Source organism: Lates calcarifer, linkage group LG15 (assembly GCF_001640805.2).
Source record: "Lates calcarifer isolate ASB-BC8 linkage group LG15, TLL_Latcal_v3, whole genome shotgun sequence".
NCBI lineage: Eukaryota > Metazoa > Chordata > Actinopteri > Centropomidae > Lates > Lates calcarifer.
Window position 1 is genome coordinate 11,566,627 of NC_066847.1, and position 24,096 is coordinate 11,590,722.

General features: G+C 45.8%; 2 protein-coding genes across 8 annotated transcripts; one reads left to right on the top strand and one right to left on the bottom strand.

Moving 5' to 3' along the window:
• Nucleotides 1–188: 188 nt before the first annotated feature.
• Nucleotides 189–5,936, bottom strand: dap3 (death associated protein 3). Of its 2 annotated transcripts, none has more exons than XM_051076189.1 (13): nucleotides 5,751–5,936; nucleotides 5,541–5,582; nucleotides 4,521–4,640; nucleotides 4,261–4,362; nucleotides 4,033–4,141; nucleotides 3,828–3,920; nucleotides 3,612–3,742; nucleotides 3,035–3,115; nucleotides 2,041–2,205; nucleotides 1,870–1,929; nucleotides 1,685–1,774; nucleotides 514–628; nucleotides 189–434 (listed from the first exon to the last, which is right to left on the bottom strand). In XM_051076189.1, exons 2-13 carry the CDS (start codon nucleotides 5,577–5,579, stop codon nucleotides 349–351), a joined length of 1,191 nt encoding a protein of 396 aa, XP_050932146.1. In that variant the 5' UTR covers nucleotides 5,580–5,582; nucleotides 5,751–5,936; the 3' UTR covers nucleotides 189–348. The 2 variants fall into 2 exon arrangements, with proteins under 2 accessions (XP_050932146.1, XP_018535982.1); XM_018680466.2 differs by having other exon boundaries at nucleotides 514–631; nucleotides 5,751–5,935.
• A 1,988-nt stretch (nucleotides 5,937–7,924) lies between these two features.
• LOC108885923 (histone-lysine N-methyltransferase ASH1L) lies at nucleotides 7,925–23,725 on the top strand. 6 transcript variants are annotated; one of them, XM_018680455.2, is made up of 14 exons: nucleotides 8,003–8,477; nucleotides 11,400–12,306; nucleotides 13,204–17,392; nucleotides 18,896–19,244; nucleotides 19,474–19,599; nucleotides 19,700–19,794; nucleotides 19,877–19,950; nucleotides 20,043–20,088; nucleotides 20,193–20,233; nucleotides 20,342–20,412; nucleotides 20,535–20,713; nucleotides 21,264–21,355; nucleotides 21,473–21,615; nucleotides 21,702–23,725. In XM_018680455.2, exons 2-13 carry the CDS (start codon nucleotides 11,608–11,610, stop codon nucleotides 21,599–21,601), a joined length of 6,090 nt encoding a protein of 2,029 aa, XP_018535971.1. In that variant the 5' UTR covers nucleotides 8,003–8,477; nucleotides 11,400–11,607; the 3' UTR covers nucleotides 21,602–21,615; nucleotides 21,702–23,725. The 6 variants fall into 6 exon arrangements, 4 of the variants coding, with proteins under 4 accessions (XP_018535974.1, XP_018535973.1, XP_018535971.1 ...); XM_018680454.2 differs by having other exon boundaries at nucleotides 8,005–8,477; nucleotides 19,426–19,599; XR_007814652.1 differs by lacking the exon at nucleotides 21,702–23,725 and having other exon boundaries at nucleotides 7,995–8,477; nucleotides 19,426–19,599; nucleotides 20,535–20,726; nucleotides 21,473–21,524.
• Nucleotides 23,726–24,096: the final 371 nt, after the last annotated feature.

Genomic DNA, 24,096 nt, shown 5'->3' on the forward strand with positions numbered 1-24,096 from the left:
ACTCTGCAATTTCTCATTAGGATATCTATCTATCTGACTATCTGCATTTAAAGATTGCAAGATATAATTTAAAGTACCACTCTCACACAGAAAAGAAAGACAAAAAGTACATCCCAGTAAATTTTAACTGATGAAATGTGAATGATTCTTAAACCCGTTTTCACTATTAAAAAATAGACAGTCCTTCCTCATTTTGTTAAACATTTTATTATCAAAGTAACACACATGCATCATAATTTACACATTATAGACATGGACGTTTGTATGTTTATGTATTTCCAGGACACTGATACTGTGTATGTGTGTGATATTTAGGTGTGTATGTGTGTGATTTAAGTCTCTGTGACTTCATAAGGAGGAACAAATTCTTTCTAACATTGTTGGATTTCTGTTGCTCAAAAAGATGAGTTCTTTCTTCCCGTCCTCTGTAAGGCCTGATGAAAAACAAATGTAAGTTAGTAAAACAGCATCACTTACATGTCACAGCAAAGCATCAACTCCATAATCTCTTACTCTGTGGATGCTGCAGCCAGTGGCGGTCCATGTAGTAAAGGTAACAGCTCTCAAACTCCTTCTCGCTGTAGTTGGGTACTGACACTGGGACAAATGGGTCCATGGTGTCAAAACCCTTCTGATGAGCAAAACACAGAGAGGAAGTCAAAACACAGACAGGAAGTCAAAATACAGGAAATCAAACCTATCATCCTCAGGTGTTTAACAGAAAAACCCATCACTGGTTTCGATAGCATGTTCAGAAAAGCATTGTGATCACAAACAAGGTCAGTGTCATTTGCATGATTAAAATAAATTACATTTAAAAAATACAGACCTAAAAGCACGCACCACAGGCCCTGTTGTAATATTCTAACAGATACAGGTATCCGTATTTATATAATTCAGATACACAGAGGGAAGAAATCAGTCATTTATATTTTTAGATGTGCATAAACCAGTTAAAAAAGACAAGTTGAAGTCAAGCCCACATGATTGCTGGTCATGAACAGAAGTCTAAATGATTAATACTGTGCAATTATGACATCAACATTTTTTATTTGGTGAGACAGGAGATGTTATATGACCCTGCTTTGAGTTTTATAGTTCAATCATTGTCCAGCATAAATGGAGGAGGTGGATGACAGTGATGGATTTATTTGTCCATTAGGAAATTGATCTTGTGACATGCAGCAGACATCAGATAAATACGACTGCAATAAATAATATTTTAATCCACTGCAACAGCACGACGACACAGTGTAGCACTGCCAACAGGTACAGCTTACAGGTACAAACTGAACAGGATGAGAACACATTCAAGGATTCATTCTGTTAGAGAGGGAAGGTCTGTATGGGCAAAACAAAGGCTGAGACTCGTCTTTTGTTGACAAGTCATTTATTTTCTGGCAATATTACAAGACATACTGGCTGCTTTGTTGCTCACAGACAGCAAAAAGTTGTGATACTCGCCACAAAACAACATCATAGCATTACCATTACATCTTGTGTGTATCACTAAAAAATAACTTCTGCCCTTGAGGCCTGGTGATTGGAGTGCTGCGGCCTTGAGGTTAGAATTGCAATTTCCTGAGTAATGATCAAAGTTAGTGAGGAGAAGGAAAGACTAATCTGCTGTCAGAGCTTGAAGCAAGTACTATAGATAAAAAAGGACAATAAAATGACCTCTGACCTTTCCCAGCAGCTCTTGAGGCAAGTAGGCAGATTTTGGAATGAGGACAGACCCTGTCTGAGACACAGTGGTAATGATGGCGCCTCCAGTCTAAGACAAGAGAGAGTGTTAACAGAGGGGGGAAAAAAGAGAAATATTATATTGTAATGTAACTGTGGTCAGTGGTTTTAGTGTGTTCTTCTCACCCAGTCGTTGTTCATCAGCTTTCTCAGGTTATGAATCAAAGTGAGCTCCTCTGGATCCACCTGATGATGGTGAGACAGAGAGACACACATAAGACTTCCTGTCTGAGGAAACTAAAAGAGAAAGAGGAGACAATTATGAGGCATGACAGGATTGTGAATATGTTTTCTCACAGCGCTCCTGTCCTCCTTCATGATGTTGGATTTTCCCCACAGGGCGTTGACACTATTCACAGCCACAGCCAGGCGGAAGTTTGACTCCGGCTGCCCGCTCTGCAGCCTCAGTTCCTTCATCAACGCCCCCACCACATCACTGCTGCTCTTCACACGAGATATACCCTACGGCAAAGGAAACACCATCAAAGCCTGATAACAATGAATTATGTAGGGAAATCAAGAGGACTGGAGTAGTAACAATACATAACTCTGCAGCGGGAGAAAATCTGAGCAACTGAGTTGTGGTCAAGCAGTAGTAAATCCACACATTATTTCTTTAATGCTAAGCCTGTAAACATCCAACTGTTTAACACAGATGCCAAGACTGCAGGTTTGAAACAGATTTAGAGAGAAAGAAAATACCACAACTGTCAGTCTGAACTACTTTGTCAAATAATGACTGGTCAGATGACTGGTTATCAGTATAAGATCTAACCACATTAAAAGCCAGGGAAACAAGCTCACAGTATCACCAGCAGTCACGTAAAAATAGCTTGAGTGACAAGGCAGACACATTATACCTGTGCTGATGTTCCAAAGTTTTCCTTATCGCAGAGCAAAAGATATGCTGAACAATAGCAGAGCAAAATGACTGACTGCAAACAGTGAGAGATTAACGGACTGCACATAAATCCACTGCTCGTTTCTGCCTTTGTCAGCGTGTGGTACAAAAATATTGTGCTGATCCATCACCGTGCTCAGTGCATTGGCTATTGATCACCACTAATCACAGGCAAGGTGAAAGATGAAACTTTAACGACCCCTGTGGGGAAATTGGCAGGGGCGGAGGGAAAGAATAGGTAACAGATAGAAATAAAACAGAGTGGTGAAAATGTCTTGGAGGGTGAGATAAACCACATCTCCAATGGACAAAAATAAAAACTCACAAGACAGAAAAATAAAGAGTTGAGGGCAGGATATCCAGACTCATCTGGACTGTGAGAGGACTCACCTGATCCACCAGCTCTCCTAGCAGACTTCCCTCCTCTGTGAACTCTCTCTTTGTCCACACATAACGCTGCTTTATCTTTATCTGGGAAGGAGACGGCGCATTTTCATTGACTTCTTTTATATGGGATAGGTTCTCATTTGAGTCTACATAGGTTGTATACATATTCCATTTAAATGACATAGAGCAGGGTCTGACTTCGTACTGATTACACTGAAATGTCAGACTTTCCCTCAAATAATAAACCTCAAACATCATCATGCTGTTCTGTGCTATGCAGAGAAACTGATTTAAACTCTTTCTTTTTGCAGTTGCACATGTGGTTAAGTTCAGGTGGTATAATCAAGCAGTTTAATTGCTTTACGTGCATCAGCATGTGCCCTAAACTGCTGCGAAGACACAGTCAAAGCTCATTTAAGGCCTATTAATGCCCGAGTGCTTGTTAATAATGTGAAACTCCACAAGCCTTAATATGACTATGTATATTCAAAACCTTTAGTTTATATTGTAAAATTGCAGCCCATTCAAATATCATCTGATGACTCGTGTTCATAAAAGCACACTGCTTAATAATTGTTACCTTTGATAGGAACTGCTCATTGGTGGTTCTGAAGTTGCGTAACCATTCTACGGCTTGTAACGGCTGATCAAAGCGGGAGGTGTTATAGGATGAGGGCAGCAGCTCTGTACAGTCCTTCACCCAGCGGAGGGCTGTATAATAAAAAGTTAAAAAAAAAAAAATGAAGGAAGATGTAGAAGGATACATAAGAAAATTGTGTGACTGTGTTTTTCTCACCATCAGGAATATGCAGCACAAGCCATCCCTGCGTGTAGCAGAAGTGGACCGTGTGACAGAGAGACAACGACTTCCCACTGCCCCTCACCCCATCTGAACAATTTGATAAGGTCAACGACGGTCAACAAATTAGGCTCTTCAAGAGAACGTAAGTGTGTTCATTTTTCCGTCTGTGTGAGCGTGACTGTGTGATTTGAAAGGATACAGAATACATATCGCAGTGCAGGCTTGCTGAAGTCTGTTTTCTTCAGGTACGAGATGACCTCCAGAGCTGGCTGCCTCACCATCAGGCAGGCTTCATTGAATGTCTTCACCTATATAAAACCATAAATGAAAAATTATCTTCATTGTAGACAAATCACAACATATCACCTATGATCCAGTAAAATAAATAAAACCTTGTGCACATGCAGTGTTACAAACAAGAACCCACCTGTTCTATATAGCGCCGGGGGAGGCCATAAGGGAACACAATGCGGACGTGTGCAGGGGGCACAGTGTAAAACTGTCCGACATGCTTCTCAGAGTGACACGCCTGGAAAGACACAAACAGTGAGCTCACCAGCTGAAAACCATAAAGAAATATAAAGACAACTGCTTCTACAAACACAAATCCGTTCCAACTAGGCAGCTGTACTATGCGTTCACTCTGTCTGGTGAGGATATTAGTGAAAGCCTGAACACTTTGCTCACCGGATCACTCTCCTGCGTTCTGAAAACTGAGAAAGGCTCAGGTTCTGACTCAGCCACAGCCTCCTGCTGCTGCACACATCCACTGGTACGAAGGGTCCTTACATGTCTTTCCTGCAAAATCTTAATAGAAGTAATATTGTTATTAAATTATCCAAATAGAACAAATGGTACTGTATTGGTATGTGACAAAACATATTATCAGACATAAACTTAACAAACTTCAGCTTCAGCTAAAACTGACCCAAGTCAAACAGCTTGAATATATACCTGTACTACATTTATCAACACTTAAATATGTGACAGGCTTTTTGATAGCAAAGGTTTAACTCAGATATTATGATAAATTGAGCACAATTTAAAGTGCATTATAGGTGAACCTTTCAGCAGCTCCTCTGGGACACAATGGAAACATCCAGTGTCCAGAGGAAAGATGCTGAGTCTTAAGTGAGCATATAAATACCCCTGTGCTCTGGTCAGAGAGATTTGCACTATTGCTGTGGCGGTGCCGGTAACAATTTCATTATTTATTCATTTACTCAAAAATGAGCAGAATTGAAGATGACCAGTTTTTACATAGATACCATATGACACTAAAACTATAAGGTAGTTTATTTTGATATACACCGATCATAACATTATGACCACTGACAGGTGAAGGGAATAACATTGGTCAAATTAACTTCCAGATGAACACCAGAGCCCCAGGTTTCTCAGCAGAACATCGTACTGTAGCGAGATGATCAATGTGACTCATTTCAGTGGTCACAATGTTATGGCTGATCGTTATAATACTGTAACCAAACTTACAAAGCAAACAGTAAAAGATGTGTTTGGTAAGTTTATTAACAGGCATGTTAAATTAACCAATGCACAGCTGCAACATTTCCTTCTTTGCGTTGTAAACAGAGCAGCTGACCCAGGTCAAAATATCCAACAGGACATATTGTTACTGTACAGTCCAGGCTATGAGTCTGTGGCTTCTCAGGCAACATTTAAACCTCCTGTTAATCGTGACCTCACCATTTGCCGTAGTCTGAAGGACAGTCTGTGAAGCGCCATGATCTGAAACATGGAGGAAGACATGAGCTGAAGTCATATTTCAGGGACTACAGGCACCAGAGCAGCAGGTAATGCGCTAATTCACACCACAGTCCTGTAACCTTGTGTAAACTATTAGCTAACAGCTAACATCAGCAATGCGGAGCTATGTAAGCACGTGAAGCCGTTTACCTGAGGTCCAGTTCATTAAATGTTCACTGGCGAAGATTTCAGATACTGTTATGCAGAAAAAAACGTCCAGGTTTTTGGGTAATGCAGAGAGTAAAACCGCACACCTCCAGGCGAAGTCAATGTGCCAGAAACGCCGTCATGGACACCGCCATCATGCAGCGCAGAGCAGGAAGTGACGTGACGCCATCACAATCTCCTTGGCCAATCAGGTGCCAGGAGCCAGGCGACAACAACAGAGGAAAATGGAGTTTAGCAGACTTTGACATGTTTCACCTGTAATAACAGCTCATGTTGGTAGACTTATGTCAGCTGTGAACACACTGTGGAGGTTCTCATGATTTAAAAAAGTGCCTAAAAGCACTAATCACAGTTCTTTTGTCTGGAGTCCTCTGAGATTTTGCCCACTGTGTTTCTTTAAACCAATATCAAGGCCCAGTGGAGCAATTACTGTACTTTCAGCTTTATAATACCAGTTAACTAATAGATCTGTAGTGGGTCTGGGGGGATTTAAAAACAGCTTTAAAAAAAAAAGCTCTTCTTATAAAAAGGTATCCATAAAATATCCCATGTTACATAGCCAGTTTTTTTTTTTTTTTTAACTTTCTTACATTCTACTAACTCTTCTATAGAACTATATACTAGCTTTCACTTCTTGTTTTCCTATTTTCTTTTGCCTATATTTGCTCTTTATACTGTTTCTCTTCTCTTTTATTACTTGTACTATACATAGTCTGTGTATGTGGCAACAAAGCATTTCACTGCATACTGTGCTGTGTGCACATGTTTGTGTATGACGGGCAAATCTTTTAATCTTACACTTATTTAATTATGAACTCATTAAATGTCTAAACGTGATGTGTGCCTAGAAGTGAAGCATATAGTCTTAAGCAAACAGCTTAACAACAAATAAGTTACTGAATGTGAAATAGCAAAAGGCACGGCTGGATTATGAACGAGGCGAGGGGCAACCTGCCCTCCAGCCTCAAACTTCCCCAGAAGCCCAGAAAGGCTAAAGTACAATATCAACTAAGGTGTTCCTTCATCTAATCTGTGTCAAAATCTACTTTATATTGTGTTTGAGAAATACAGACCCTGTTCACTTGTATCAAATGCAAGGTTTTGATCTTTAAACCTCTATCAGAGTAAGTAGGTTGTCTTTTTGATTAAATACCTCTGTACCTAGGTGTGCAGAGCCTTTCTCTCTCAAGATTTGATTTGAACTACAGTGGCCAGTGTCAGCTAATGACAGTGTGTCATTTGGTTTGTACTTAAACACCTTAAGGGTCTGCTAAGGGCCTTATGACAAGTCCTGCATCATTACCTGATCCTGAGGGACCCTAAATCAAAACCAAACTTTAAAAACTTTATTCTTAGGTGATATTACCCTTGCATTATGCAAAGGTAATATAATATTTTACATAAAAGTTTAATTACCAGTATTGGACATACAGCATACCATATAAAAGTAGTAGTATTTATTATTTATTTTTTAATTGGCCATGGGTGAAATGTATGTATGGTCTTGTGCATTTACTGGGTTTTGGAGGTCACATACACAATGCAGGAGGAACAAGGGGCAAGCAGAGGCATATCAGCATCTCTTTGTCCTAGATGTGGTTCTGTACAAAGACACATAAACAACAAAACAATAACAATAAAATTCATATCATTAAATTAATATCGTTATCGTCGTTAGTATTATTGATGTGATTATTACAGTTTTTTGTTATTTTTATATTAATACTTTAAATATATTCAAAAATATATATATATTATAAATAGGCTATGTTTTGTTTTAAATTATTAAGATTCTGTGTTATTCCTACTGCATGAAAAAAACACGGTATATTTGGATCCGTATTTTCTGTTTAAATAATGCATGATGAATAGATCTAACAAATCAACTTTTTAATAAGTGCTTTTATAGCCCTGCCTGCCTTTCTATCCTCTCCCTCACACTACGTAAGCTGAATCCCGTGTTGCATTACGCGATGCAACTTTTGAGCTGCTCCTCAGATCCTACCAGCAGCCTATTTTAGCCAACTCGTCGCCATTTTATTAAACGTCTAAATAGCCCTCCCCGATCGCCTATTATGAACCGCAATGAGACCTTGTGCTGTATTCACCGTTTTATCTCCTCCTCTGGCCACATGAAAATGGCCACGCAGTTGCATTCCCGCACATCCACCAACCAGCCCCTCTGCTCTGTCAGCCTGTGACCCTGCACACACACACACACACACACACACACTTACAGAACACACATACACACACGCACGCACGCACACACACGCACGCTGCTGCAGCCCCTCAGCCCCGTCGCCCTGACACGTTAACAGACCTGTGCGCTGTGCGAGAGCGCAATCTGAGCCATTATCGCAGGCGGGGAGCGATGTAACTTTTCCCCGAGAGAAGTGGCAAAAATAAGATCCAGTGTGTGTAACCAGTCCGCCACCTAGCTGCGGAGACGCGCCGACGGAGGATCTGTCGACTGTATGATTATGAAAACACCCGCGCCAATGTTGTTGCACAGTAGGCTCCGCGCTCTGATGGGACTGAAACTCGGTTTTAGGAGGTGTTTTAACCTCCGTTGGCCTTAGTTATGTAATCAAAGCAACATCTAATGCACCAAAAGCTGTGGATTGGATGTCGGTGCGAAGAGAAGAGCAGGACAGCAACACCTTAACCTCCTGCCTAAACGCAGTTGGCTCCGGGACGCGCTCTCGGGTAAGTAGCCTACGTAGCCTTATTACAGATTGTCATGGCAGTCTGTATTAATGTGTGCAGGCCTGTCATCATCAGCGAGCTCTAAGCACAGTAGGTTTGGGGAGAATTTTGTGCATCCGCTTAGCGCTAATTTTATCCCTTGTTGCTGAGTGTGTCCCCCCCTGTTCTCCGTGCACGGTGATAATTCTTATTTCAATGTTGCTGACACCAGCAGAAGGGCTAGCAGAGGACAGATAGAAAAAGGAGAGAGAGAAAGAGAGGGGGGGGGGGGGGAGGAGAAGGAGAAGAAAAAAAGGTGGCTCGGGACTAATCCACATCACAAACACCACCAGCAAGCACATTTTCGTGCTACGTAGCCCCCACTTCCATGTTGAGTTTCAGTGTGCAGCTGTGTGTGTGTGTGTGTGTGTGTGTGTGTGTGAGAGAGAGAGAGAGAGAGAGTGTGTGTGACTGTGTTTTTAGGACGCTTAAATGTGCGATATATTTTAATACGGAGATAGGAGTGACGACACCAGCAACACGTGCATGTGTGTATCATTTGTAAGTGCGACAGCATCAGGCGGAGAGTGATTTTCGGAGGTGCGCAAAGTCATTATGGAGAAGGAAGCTCCTGTTGACGTCCTCAGTAAACCAGTGATAGGTTGCTCCAGTGCGGTAACACCCCCACTGCCCGTACTGTATCTACAGTAGCAACATCAGTCAGCCTACGCAGCTGCGACCTGGGTACACAATGTACGACCAAACACACTTCTAATACCCTAACTAATGTGTATGCGTGTGTGAGTGTGTGTTAGGAGGAGGGAGACTCACGTGAGAAACTTCCCCCCTGTATATATGTGGAGTGGAGGCTGCACCTACTGCTGCGTGAGGCTTTCACCGTTCAGTACGTGCGAAGATGCCATCACAGGCACCCTAATTTCCAGGGGGCAGGGCCCGCCGTGCTCCCGCTGTTGTCAGGCAGATGACAATGGGTGTTGTAGTTATTGATGATAACGCCGTCACGCGGGGATGGCGATGATGGCTGGAAATACGGTGGGGGCCATTATCGTGATTTAATCGTCGCCTCAGCGCTGCCGAGGAACCACATCGACTAACAGTGTCAAGTCCACCCATCATCCTGTCACTGGAAATAGCTTCTGGTCTAATGTTAGAATAATTTTGAGTTATGTTTGAGAGGTATAGCTCTGGAGAGTGTAAAAGGCTATTAGTATGCACTTTGACTGATGTTGAATGGACTTGCCCTTTTAAGTTTGAAAACCTGCCACTCTTATTCTCCTCTTATAGTCACTTTGCACAACGTGATTGTAACCCGCATGACTCCTAGCCTCCCCTCACAGATCCTCTTCAGTTTTGCTCTCGTCTTTGTACGGGTCAGGCTTCTGGAGTAGAGGTCATAATAGAAAAGTGGCTGCTGTTATTTAACAGGACCACTGTCCATCTCTGCGCTCATTTTATTTTATTGTGAGGAGGTTTGGCCTTGGAAATACTTTCCAAAACGGTTACATAACAGCAGTTACTGGAACAGATGTTGATTTGAGCTCAGTATGATTCAAGGAAAGGGTTTGGGTGTGGAGGGACCAAGAGGCAGGAGAGATAGCCCACTGAGCTCTTAAATGAAAACATTATCTGAGATGCTCTTGTAAGTTTAAGGGGGCAGTTCAGTGTGTTGAGAGACAGATGAGCTATTTCATAAGAGGCTCTCAGGAGAGAGCTGCAAGAATGCTTGGCAGGGTGTGTTTTATTAGAAAATGGATGAGTGTCTCCCTTAATGAGAGAGAGAGAGAGAGGGTGTAATGAAGGAAGCATGACAGAGGATGCTGCTTCCCTTTGATACGTTTGGTTAAAAACCGGGGCTGAACGCGGCACGAGGGAGAGCCGAAGTTTTTCTGGTGAGGAGAATGTTATTTTAGGGTGTGTTACTTTGCTGTAATGTCACATTAAAAGTCCATTTACAATGGGGTCAATGAAAAGCTTACTTGACTTAGAGGAAGCAATGGGAGGAGGAGGAATTTGCACTCCTTTCCAAAAATAAGTTTTACCCTTTCCTACGGATTTGTGTTACCACTACTGAAAGGGGAGGAGGGGAACGGTCGGACCGTGAATGGAGGGATTTAGGTTGGAGAGGAGAAAAAGAACGAAGTGGAGGAGGAAATATGGTTCTGATTAACATGGATACAGTGTATGAGTTGACCATTTTACTGTGTGGTCTACAGAGAGAGAAGGGGAAGAGAGAGAAAGAGAGAGGTGGAGAGAGAGAGAGAGAGAGAGAGAGGGGGAGAGTGGATGGGACTAATAGAGAATGCATGCAAAAGCTTTCTGCCAAACATGAAAAGGGGAGTTTCGGAGAGAAAAGAAAGTACAGCAGAGGGAAGGGTGGGAGGAGAAGTGCTTGTGGGAGTAGCTGAGAACAGAAGGCGCAAAGACAGTGGGGAGAGGAGGGGAGGAGACTGGATCAAGTGTTTGAATTAGTCAGGAGCTGATTGATTGATATATTGATTTGGGACAGAGGAGGCGGGGTACGGATTAGAGCATAAGTAAAAGTGCAGAGGTTTAGGGAGTATTTGCTGTCTTTCAGAGCTGCCGTTATTTACAGATTGTCAGAGAAAAACCAGCTGATGGTGTTTTTGAAGAATGTGAGTAGGTCCTTCTTCCCGTTAGTGCCGACATTCTGGGAATCGGCAGCCTTGATTGGCCCCCTGGGTTTTCTGTATGATGAGATCATCTCTGTGGACACAGACTTTAGCACCTCTCCACAGCTGCCTGCAGGAAGGGGACTTTCCCCTCAGTTCCTGTACTGCTGCTACTCAGCATCTGAGCTCACTGAAATGACTAATCACTGGCCTCTCTATCTTTTCTGTCTGTGTCTGTGTCTGTCTGTCTTTCCCTTCCCTCTCTCTCTGCCTCAAACTTACTCCCTCCCAGTTCGAACCCAAAAGAGAAGAGAGAGACCTTCGTCGGATGAAGGCACCCAGCTGTGCTTGGACTGCCATAGGATATTCTTTTGGAAATCTCCTGACCCATACCTGCATCCAGCTCTTTGCCCTTGACCCCGCTAACCCCGCCGGGTGCATTTGAAAGTGTTTATACTGGGAACCCCACAGCATCCTGCTTCTCCCCCCTGACTTCTCTGATGGACCAGAGAGTGAAGGGGGGAACCCCTCCGGCCGCAAACTCCACTCTGGACCCCGCCTCTGCACCTGAAGACTCTGAGCAGGACCAAGTGGCAGAGAAGAAGAGACGAGGCGAGGGGGAGAACGGAGATGTAGGGAAAAAGGAGGAGGAGAAAAGAGGAGCAGGGAGGAAGAGAGAAGGGGGAGACAAGGGGGCAGTGCTGGAGCTGCTCATCGAGGGGCGCTGCGGAAGCGCAGGGCAGCAGCAGCTTCAGATCTCTGGCAGGGAGACCAGCTGCCCCGAGGGGAATGTACGACTCCGGATCGGACTCCAGGCCAAACGCACCAAGAAGCCGCCCAAGATCTTGGAGAGCTACGTCTGCAAGCCCACCATCAGGACCTATCAGAGACAAGGCAGGGGGGGACTGCTGAGGGGGGATGGCGAGGGAGGGGGAGGAGGAGGAGCAGGGCAGCAGAGTAAAACCAGCTCTACCCCGGACGAGGCAACCAGAGAGCAACGCTCAGGCTTGGACGCTGTCCAGACCACATCCAAACAAACTGCATCTGCTGCTTCCCCGCCACTCGCATCATCATCATTATCATCGTCATCATCATCTTCGTCATCGCAGCCACTGTCGTTATCATCAACATTTACTCCAGCTTCCACCCCAGCCTCAGTCCCTGCCATAGCCAGCCAAGGGACAAAGTCTGCCAAACAGGTAAGTTAAGGAAAAGGGCAATTTTCTTCACACACATACAGATTTCCTCATGTCAGCTGCCAATATTAAACCTGGTATTAGTGGACATTAGCACAAGATAAAATAAAAAACTAATGGTTACAGTGATGTAATGGCACCTATGTGTTCTGTTTTGGTTTTTGTAGTTAACCGCCAGGCAGGCTTATATGGTGCTAAATTGCCCAACTTTATGCTCAGTTGTAATAAGGTCAAATGAGCTATTGTCTCAATACTGAAGCTTAAGCAGCACATTTAAATAAACAGACCTATAAATAGGACAACAGCACGGCAACTACTTGGAGCTATTACAGACATTGGTCCATCAGTCCTTATGACAATCACCCAAGAGGAAGCTTATTGCTTTAGCTGCACAAACGCCACTCAGGCTGCAGCATACCAAAATTACAGGACAAGTATGAAATGTCAAGCCTTCTCATCTGTATTAGTGGCAATTTATAGCTACCAATAGCGCAGCTTTCTCTCTCTCTTTCTGTCTCTGCAAGGCTCTCTATATCTGTCCCTCTCTTCTATTTTTACATCCCCTCTTTTCTCTACCTGCTCTCATTTATCTTTCACTCCCCCTCTGTCCCTGTCCCACTCCCTTCCTCGCCGTTTCTCTGCCTTTGTGTTTCTCCTTTCTGTGTCAACCCCATTCCTGTTTCCATCACCTCACTCTCTCCTTCTCCTCAGTGTGCCCTCTTTTCTCTGCCTGATTGAGTCATTTTGTCCTCCCTCTCTCTTTTAATGGGCAGACAAAAACAAAAGCTTTTCAGTTATTGTCTCTTCCGCCGTTGTCCTTCACTGTTGTCTACAGCAAAAGTAATGGATGTCGCAGCCTTTGCTGTCTATGACAGAGATTGCGTGTTTGCATTCCCCCAGGTTCCTATCAAACTGGCCGATAAGACAGAGGTGAATTCAAATGGCTCGTCTGAGAGAGTGAAGAAAGAGAAGCTTCCTAGTGTCAATGGCCAGCCCGCTCCTGCAGGACACAAACCCTGCTCACCCACGACAGACCAGACAGCTTCAGCTACTCCTTCCACGCCATGCACCCAGACACTCTCAGCATCGGAGACCAGGAATGACGGAAACACCTCCAAGAAACATAATGGTTTGGTACAGACAGCGAGGCAGAAGGGACTATCGAATGGGAAAGGCTCTGCCGACGTCCTTGGCACCTCCGCCTCGTCCAAACTCAAGGCTGGAAAACACAGCAGCTCCTCCTCTGTCTCTTCCACGGACTCTTCAACGAGACCTCCAGTCTCCACCAGCTCCCATAAAGATCTTAGCCTGTCCAATAAGAGTAAGCCGGACTCTCCTTCCTCTCCCTCAGTCACCCCTAAACCACAGTCCTCCCCCACTGTGGATCCCTCCTCTACCCAGTCCCCAGATCAGGATCCGTCTCTACAGCCCTCACTAGAAAAAAAGAGAGAGAAAGAGAGGAAAGCAAAGAAAGAGAAACGGAAAGACAAAAAGTCAAAGCGAGACAGATTGGAAGCTGAGAGAGCAAAGAGTGAGAGCAGAAAGGAGGAAGGCAAGAAGAAGAAAAAGGAGAAAGGGAAGGATGGGAAATCAAGGCATGGTAAAGAAAAAGTTGAAAGACATAGGACTGATGATATGTGGAGGGATGAGCTAAAGACTGAAAGAGGAAAGGCTGAGAAAAAGAGGGATAAGCTTAGTCCAGACAGACAAAGAACAGAAGATAATAATGCAAAAAGTGGCGAAACAGTTGATAGTGGCAAACTAGATAAAACCTGTAAAGTAGTGAGTCCAGGCAGACCAGAGGAGAAAGACAAGACAGATGACAGTTGCAAGCCAGTTAAACAAGCTGAGCCAGCAACAACAACAGGTGACAGCAGTAAATCAAAAGAACAAGACGTCTCAAGACATTCAACTGTGCCTCCAAGCCACCCCTCTTCTTCTGCTCCTCCCTCTCTGCCTGCTCCCTCTACCCGTGCCCCCGTTTCTCCCCCTTCTTCCCCCCCAGAGCAAGACAGCCGACCACTCAAGAAACGTAAAGCCAGACGGCCCAGCTGGACCAAGCTGGTGCACCGGGCTCAGAGGGCGGAAAATCAGGAAGCCCCGTCAGATTCCCATCATAATCCTTTACTAAGTTTCCCCCAGAACCCCAAGACGTCCCTTCCTGCCAAGGCCACCATTCAGCAGACCGATGAGTCACACCCAACTCCATCTAGCTCCTTAACCAGCGGCTCCTCCCCTCTCTCCTCTGCAACCAAACCTCCATCCCCGAAGCAGAATCACCCCGCATCAGACCCTAGCCCCCCTGCATCCAGATGCCCCATAACTCCTGCCCGAAAAAGGGGCCGCCCTAAATCCCACTGCTCTAGTTCAGACGAACCTCCCCCTAGGCTTTCGCCGAACGCTGTCCCGGCCGAGGCTCCCCTTCTGGGGTGTGACGGAGTTCAGAAAGCCCCTGTGCTGGAGCCAAGTCCAATACTGCAGTGTGCCGCTCAGTCTAAATCCAGCCCCAAGAAGCGTGGCCGTCCTCCCAAACGACCCCTCCCCGAGGACCAGGGTGGAGGTGCACTGAACCACACCGGTGATACAGACAGGAGTAAAGATTTTCACCCTCCCGAAAAGGGGAACAGGCAGCTAAAGATCAGGAGGCTGATTAATGAGATGAAGAAAAGAAAGAAGAGGAGACTTCACAAGGTAATGCTCTCGGGGTATGTAGGAAAGGAGGGAAGGGGAGGCGAGGCAGCAGATGGTGAGACCTCTCTGAGAATGTGTAAATCAATAGAGGCTACAACAGTACACACGCTCTCAGCCCTGTCCTCCTCCTTCGGGAGTAAGCTGGGCCCTCAGATCAATGTGAGCAAGAGGGGGACCATCTACATGGGAAAGAGGCGGGGACGCAAGCCTAAAGTCCAAACAGCTAACCTCAATTCCAACTCCCAGAACTCCGCTCAGCCGTCTCTGTTTACCAACCCCTCTGAAACATCTCTCTTCTCATCTAACCAGCCCCAGCCTCCTCCGTCTCACCCCTTTCCCTCCCCGTCTCTCACCCACTCCAGCGGGGCCCAGAGCCCGTACAGCGAGGGCAGCCTTACGGAACCGACATCTTCCTCCTCCCTGCTTTTCCCTCACCCCTTCTCCCTCCCGTCCCCGTCGTCGTCCTGCACTTCCCCACGTCCCCCCTCCTCCTCTTCCCTCTCCCCCTTCGTGAAGAAGAGTTGTCCATGTCAGGGAAGGCATCACTTCCCCTTTCACCAGTCGTCGTGTAAGCTCTCCTGCCCCACCCCTCCGCTGCATCACGCACCTGGCTCTCCCGGCCACCTGAAAGAGGCCACCCCCTCCCCCAGGAGCGAGTCGCACAGCGAAGAGACGCTGCCTAGCGACAGTGGAATCGGGACGGATAACAACAGTGTTTCAGAGCGAGGGGAGATGAGGGGAGCTCGAGGCATTCTCAGGTTGGGTCAGGGGTCGGGGCTGATGCTCGGGGGTCAAAGACATCCCTCCTCTCTTGTGGACCGCCCCTCCCCTGTCTCCTCGCCCCCCTCTCACATCCCCAGACACGCAAACCCGATCAGCAACTCGAGTACTGTGGAGCGGCACAGAGACAGGCACCGGCACAGACGGAGGGATTACGACTGTTCCTCCTCCTGTACTTGCTTGTGCCCCTGCCCCTGCCCAGGACACAATAAGTGCACTCATTCAGACTATTATCCTTGCCTTGGGCACAATGCACTGAAGAGACAGAAAAATAAACATAAGAAGAAGCACCAGCAGCTGCACATGCAGGATCCAGAGTTTCTGGCTGAGCTAGAGGATCTGATCGGTCAGTTCAGCGAGGTCCACATCGGACGGCGAAGCTGGGTGAGGACAGGACTGGGACAGGGCTTTGATGGGAGTGGGAACGCTGCTGGAGGAAGGCGCCATCACCCATCCTCCCATTCTCTCCGCTCCAATATCTTCAGGATCAATCTGAATGGCTTCTACTCGCCTCACCCTCCTTCCTACCCTACAAATCCCTCCTTCTCCCCCCAGCCTTTCTACCCCTGCCAGCCGGTGCATTGCAACAGGAAGCCGGACCGCAGGCAGTGTGGCTGCCCGTCAAAGTTCCAGGAGACCATTGAGAATATGGGCTTTTACAGCAGCTACCCGCCAGCCACAACGCTTTACCACCACCTCCCCAGCTCCTACCCGCTCCCATCCCCTCACCAGTATGCCCCCCATCAGCCCCACCATGCCCACTTCCTCCTCAACCCGGCCAGATTCCACAGGCGCAGGAGCAGGTTGCTGAGAGAGGGAGCTTTAGGGGGAGATGTCGAGGGGGATATAGGGGGAGGCAGCGGAGGAGGCCCGCATCTCAGCTCAGGGTTCACGTCCGGCCTCTCCTGCGGCTGCGGGAGGAGCGAACACAAACACAAACATAAACACCGTCACCGGCACTGCGAGCGAGACATGGACGAGGAGGAAGAGTTACACGAGGACGAGGAGGAGGACAGCATGGAGAGAGAGGGGTTGGCCAGTTCAAAGCAGAGGTCTGGGTTCATTTTGGGGCAAGGAGAAGGAGGAAGGAAAGGGACAAGAGGAATGGGAAGCATGGTGTCCAAAGAATCGCCTTGGTTATGCGAGAACGGAAATGATTCCTTCTCTTCTGCTGCTGCCGCCTCTGCCACGTCATCATCATCATCATCCTCAGCAGAGAGGTACAAACATACATCTCTCACCTCGCTGGGGCTGGGCTCCTCTCACCTGTCTTCATTCGGTGGAGGCTGGGGCGGTCTGGGCCAGAGCTGGATGAAGTTCAGGGGCCTGGGAGGTTCAGGATTTGGAAACTCAAACCCCAGCTGGAGAGGCTTTGCTGGGGAGCAGCGCACTGGCAGACTGATCGCGTCGGATGGAGAGGACGACGACGGCGATGACGTCCAAGAGTCGCACCTGTACAGGACATCCCCGTCCCCGACGCACACCAACCTGTTCACCTCCGCTGCCATGGCAACGGGGGGGAGGGGTCAGAGGAGTGGAGCGGCCAGTAGGAATTCAGGAAGTGAAGACAGGTCATGGAGGAGAGACGAGCCGGCTTGGACAGAGAGGAGAGAAGCAGGTGAGGATGAATGATTTGATCAATAAATATGCAAATGAATAGATCAGCGACATGTCTGCACTTGTGGTTGTTGGCTGAGGTTTGTTAGCATCGGTGCTAAAGTTGGTGCAAATATAGTGGCAGTGTTTGTATTTCACTGGCTGGAAACTGTGCTGATAAAAGCTTCTTGAGTTACGTGAATGCACAGTTGTATCCTGTTATTATTTCATCTGCAGAAAACATGTAGAATGCTGACAGTAATCTAGATAATATGGGAAATCTAACATCAACTGTGCCTACCATTGAAATACAACAATAGCAACCAAATAATGACAGCTGGCTGAGTGAATAGCTTTTATGCCAAGGGCCTCTTTTCACTCGCTCAGTATGACAGATTTTCATATTTGCACAATGTGGAGACGAGACTGTGGCACCAAGAGTTTGCCCAATATAGTGACAGCACTGCTTTTTCTCAGGTGTTGTTGAGCCACACATCAAAGCCTGGAGGGTGTCTGAGTAGAAATCAGACTCCGTTCTTTTTATAGCCAATTTCAGACTCCCTCTGCTGTGCAGGGGACGTGCCTCACACACACGCACGCACTCACACAAGCGCAACCACTCAGCAACCGCTCTTTGTTGGAATTTTTAAGAAGTGTTATAGCAGGAGGGCAGCATCTTCATGGGAATCTGCCAGAAAATCTTTGAAATCTTCCCCAGTCTGCAGCGAACCGCACACTGTTGCAGCCCGGGGCTACCCAGTGAACACAGTCATTAGTTAACCACCAGATTGGCTATTTAAAGCCTGGCCTATCCCTCACTGCTGGCCAACAGGGCCTATTTGACTTGGAAAAATCCAATAAGGAAAGAGTGGTCAGTCTTGTCAGGGACTGTGGAAAATGGAACAAAAAGATAGATGACCTCAGGGGTGATTGATGAAGGAATAGCACGGGGGTCATAATAAGGGCAGAGAGAGCTTGTGAGGGGAGAAAATGTTGTTTTTGAAAGAAGTGGAATACATTTGACATCCGTTCATCATCTAACCAAACACAAATGTGTCTGAAAGTATAGCATGCTAGCACAGGCAGGCTCACACACACTTTTTTCTTTCTTTCTCTGTCTGCTCAGCCCTATGAGATTGTGTGCCACATTAACTGAATGTGCAAAAACAATTTGTGTGCAAGAGTGTATACGTGTGCATGCTCACATTACAAAGTATGCATGCCTCGCAGTGTTTGTGTCCATGCTTGGGTTTTCTTCTGTGTGTGTGTGTGTGTGTGCGTACATAAATCACTTGTTAATGCATTTCCCAGAAGTGATCTGGTCAGAGGAAATGTTGTGACTCACCTAATCTGTGGCCCATCCGCATGACTCAGCCTAGACCAGCCTCACCTCACACCTCCTGCCGCCTCAATCACTGATCCACATCTGTCTCATTTCCTCTCCGCCACTTACACCCCGGCCCTTCCCCTCCCCCTCCTGCCTCAACCCACCTCCCACCCCCCCTTTTTATTCCAATGACTGCAGGTTTACAAGGTGACTCAAGAAGCCGGGGGCAGCAGAAAAGTGTGCCAACACCAGACTGTGTGGCGGTGAAAAACAAAAGAAGGCCAGGACGGCCCAGGAAGCACCCACTGCCCTCCACTGTATCCTCCCCCACATGCTCATCTGCAGCTCCCTCCATGTCATCACTTGACCTCTTGCCAGGACACAGCCACAACAGAGATGGAAGAGAGGAGGGAGGGAGAAAAGAGGAGAGAGCGCCAGAGAGAGATCGAGGAGGCGACACAGCGCAGCAGGTGACAGAGTCAGAGCTGCAGGCCAGGAGGAAGAGAGGACGGAAGAGAAAGCACGGTGACTCTCCCTGTCATCAGAGGTAAACACTCACAACTGCATTAAAAAGCACCCGAGCTGGTTGATTTGAAAAATCAATACAACCACTCACTATTGCTATATTAACCTATTGTTTTCAGCACTGTGTGCTAAACCAGTGCCTTTTCTTTCTTTCTCTTTTTCCTCTCTATCATTCTATCTCTCTCTTCATGCTTTCCTTTTAGTGTCGCTGTGGATAAACCTGAGTGTGACACCCCCCCTGAATGTTTTAGCCAATCAGATGTGGACCAGGCTCCGTCCCAACCAGTAACCATCCAAAGAGAAGAGAGAGCTGATGGTCCTCCCAGGAAGAAGTTTCTGAGGGCTGGTCTTTACTCGGACGATTACAAAACCACGGAGTGAGTTAACAGATTTCATAAACAAGCTATTATAAAAATTTTCAGTTATCAGTTATCAGGGGTTTTTTTTGTTTATTTATTTATGGTGTGTCTTTCCTAGCCCCCCCTCTCAAGCCCAGCAGATTTGCAGAGAGAGTTTGGAGTACACACCAGGGGAGCACGAATACACCCTCTTACCTGCTCCCATACATGTTGGTGAGTTTGTAAGAAAATGCAAACACTGCTGTAGTTTGTTGTAGCTCTTATTGTCCATCTGAACTCCCTTTGTGTCCTGTAGGAAAGTACCTGAGGCTGAAGCGGATTCATTTCCAGTTACCCTATGATGTTATGTGGCTGTGGCAGCACAATCAGGTATAGTAGTGCCCCATAACACAAAGATAAAAGCAGGTTTTTGGAGTGTTATAAATGTACAGGGATGTAATTCTCATGTTGTTTGGTTACAGCTTCACAGGCAGCCTGCTGTCCCACTGAAAAGGAAGAGGCGTTACTGTGAGTTTCCCAGTATTAGAGGTGTTATCTTCATGTTTAGTTGATGGGTCTGATCAATACTCTCAAACAGTATCTTACACTCCTTCTCTCTCTGTTTCACTCAGGCCGGCTGAAGGAGAGGACTATTTCTTCTCACCAGACAGCGGTGAGTTACTGTGGCTTGAGGTTGTTTCATGCCAGTCAAAAATTTCACTTTAATAGTTTGTTCTCTAAAACTAACATGCATCCCTCCATTTACTTTTTTGCTGCACAGGAGGAGAGCTCCAGTGACATTACCAGCCTGTTCCCTCACCTCGACATGGAGCCTCTGACCGGCGGTGAGAGGTACGGAAAGAACGCAGCGACTCACGTTTCAGGATTAACTGCTCGTTGTGCTGTTACCAAGCTAATGTTGGCACGGAACGGCTAATTTCTCTCTGTCTCTCTCTTCCTGTGTGCCGGGCCAGGAGCTTTGTGGTGAAACACCACGTGTTCCTCGTGAGGAACTGGGAGCTCGTTAGAGACAGACAGATCCGGCTGAGGATAGAGAGGGAAAGGGAAAGGGACGCCGAGGGCGAGGAGGAGAGGGACTCGCAACATCTGTCCTGTGATGGAGCCAATGGGGACGACAGCCACATCAAGTCAGGTCCATGAAGCAAGTGTGTGTGTTAGTTTTTGTTTCTGTAGGTGTTTGTGTATGCATATGCGTATGCGGTTGAACTCTGTACATTTTCATTTTTACTGTACATCTGTATGGACTTCCTTTTGTGTCCTGTGTTTGTATCTTTTACTCAGTGTGTATGCATGTATGTGTGTGAGCTTGCGCGCGCGTGTGTGTGTGCTCTGCTTACAGCCCGTCATCCTCATATTTGGCTTGTCTCTCCATATCATACTCAGCAGTGCAAACTAAGTGGTTTTCCAACCACAGAATTTCAGCCTGCAGAAATGTTTCCCCATTTCTGTCATCCACTGCTAGTGTCCAGAAACCCAGCAGGCATCAACTTTCCCCATTAGCAGTGAAACCACACAGTTTCCATCAAAGGCTCCCTGACTGATTGCAGACATGAATCAAGGGAAAATAAGGACACTGGCATAATTACAGATATATCTGTAAAAGAGATGATGTGCTGTTTTCTTTCCCCTCTCTGTAACGCCTCCACTAACATACAGTATGCCGTTTGACCTCTGACCCTCAGATCAGCCAGTGGGGGTGGAGGTGACGGTTATCAGCAGTGACCCCCACCATCAGAGTCAGGACACCTCCAGCTTGCTCACTGCCAGCCCCTGTGTGAGTTAACAACACTGCCCACGGAAAAAAAAAAAAATCCTTTTATGAATGCAAATTTCCACAAGGATAAAAATCTGCTTTTGCAATTAGTCGTGCGTACTTGTTTGTTCACCACAGCCCACCAAAACCCAGAGCAGACAAGAGGAGGAGGGAGAGGAAGAAAAACGAGGGGAAGAAGAGGTCTGCAGCAGAGAACAGAGGAGGAGACGGCTCAATGATTTACTTTTGACCCTGCAGCATTCATAAGCTAACAGAGGGAGGTAAGCAGAGCATGAGGTACAGAGAGAGGATTGACTCGGGGAGGCATATGTGCTGTTTTCGTTGATGGTATCTTGCCTTTATGTAGGTGGGACCACTCTGAGAAAGGGACCAGGCCCACCACTGGACAGATGGACACGAACTGATGTCACAACACTGCTATTGACAGTAGTAGTGCCGCGGAGGACGAGCGAGGGAAAAAGGGAAAAGAGAGCTGGAAGAACTATAGTGGCTGAAAATGCAAGAAAGACATCTCACACACTGACAGATGAGTGTGTTGAACCTAGCGCTCTGAAGGGCATCACACCAAGGATGAAACCATGGCAACACATCTTTTGTCCAAAGCGGCGAGGGATGAGAGAAACAGAGATAGACTGTCCCGGATGAAAGAAAAAACAGACCAGCTTGAAATGAATTTGCACTAGTGCTGGATGAACAAGCACACTAAAGACTGTATGTATGCTGAGTGGACACACTATAAACGCACACACATACATTTTGATTGCTCTTACTTCAGCACCTTAAGCAAAGTGGGAAAGACAGACAATGGTCGGAGATTGACAGTGGACATATATAGTACCCAGCATTTCGGCTCTGAAGTTTCCAAGAGACAAGGAGCTCACAAGCTGCCCGGGGGGAACAAAAATGTAGCCTGGGCCCTAAGTAGGTCAAAATTGAACCCTCATTTACTCGTTAGGCTTTCAAAGTCACATTGCACCTTTGGGAAATGACACGAAGAGAAGTGAGCCAGTTAAAAATCTGTTGAGACAGTGTTAGGGTTTTTCTTCACTTTACCAAGACAGTGTCTGCTATGTACCAGTGAATAGGCAGGGGAGGGGGTGGGCTTAGTGATAGGAATTTTGGCATCGCTGCAAGAGAATTTCTAATGAGGTTTTAAGAAAGAAGTTATTTTTGAAAAAAAAAAAAAAAAAAAAACGACAGCTTGAGTACTGTCTGCTAAAGAAATGGACAAAATATATTCACGATAGGAATGTTTATTGTTGACTATTTTCAGTATTGCTTCCTGGGGAAGGGAGGGAGAGGGGTAAAAAAGTGTTTTTGTTTACTTCAGACTGCCTTTGAGAATGTTTAGCTCTTTGCTTCAGAGCATTGACAATCAGAATGTCCTGGGGGGGTGGGGGGTTCGGAGGGTGGGGGGAGAGGAGAAAGGAGAGAGGAGAGGGAATGAAAACTAGAATTAAATCGCCCCAAATGCTCTGTAGAAGTGCCATGTTGTCTCGTGTACGTACCTAAGCGAACTCATGCAGTCTTTAAAAGCAATATCTCCTCTGATAAGGACTATATAAGGACTTCCTTTGTTATGGTTTTTTTTTTTTTTAAGTTGTGAATATTTGAGGATTGGAGGTCATTTTTCTGTACAGATGCATAGTTGATTGTTCTCATCTTAGGAGAATTGGGCTAATCCACTTAGTGGAAGTAACCATAAGCGTTTAGTTTTCATGTGAATGTACATAGAGAGAGACCTGTTTTCCTTCTATCAGCAGTAGCGTGTAAAATTAGTATTATACATGACAATACTATTGGGATTATACATAAAGGTTAATAATCAAATCTTTCATTTTACTAAGATGTTTTTAACCAGTTATACAGCTGACCAATATATGAGACATTTCTCCTTAAAATTGACTATGATTGTATATGATTTTTTTTGTAGAATTACATAATTTGTCTTTTTTTTTTTTTTTTTTTTAGCCGAGCGTACTTTTTTTTAATTGGTCAGACAATCAGTGACAGTGAATTAGTTTTTTTCCGGTGTTAAATTTCTGCTCTCTTTCAGTAGTGTGGCTTCTAATAACAAGCCAAGAAAGTGCAATTTCTTTGACTGTTTACATACTGTATGTATATTTTTCCTCTTTCCTTTTTTAACTAAGAGCACTACATTATCGCCAGTGGATGATTAACTTTATAGCAAAGGTACACATAAAGAGTTATTTATCTAGTTTGCATGACATGTAACCTTTGCCTGTTGCCTCTGATAATGTGCATCTTAAAAACAAAACATCAAAAACAGTTATAACTCAATGCCATAGAATGTCAGCTCAGACTTTTTGCCTCTATATCCGTAATAATAAAAGCATTTTATGTCTACTAGTACTAGACCCTGCAGACTCTGTGTATCAGTTGCCAAACCTCCCTCTTGTTGTGTGTGTGTGTGTGTGTGTGTTTTAGGGGGAGTACTGCAGTGATGGTAATCAGCTTGAGCTAACAGTGCTATCTAGTGGTGTTAGATTGTATATCTTGCGCTGTGTTGTCCTCCATAATGACCCACAATGGAGGACACTATCAAAGGAACACAGTCACAAGATGGGGGGAGGGCTGCAGCTCACTCTGGAGATTTATTCTCCTCTTTCTGCCCTTCACAACATCCGAGGGCATCCAGGGATCTTTTGATCTGAGCAAAGAAAGTGAGAGGACTCTCCTGAAGCGCTCCCCTGGAGCTTATAGAAGGACAGAGTGCTTGG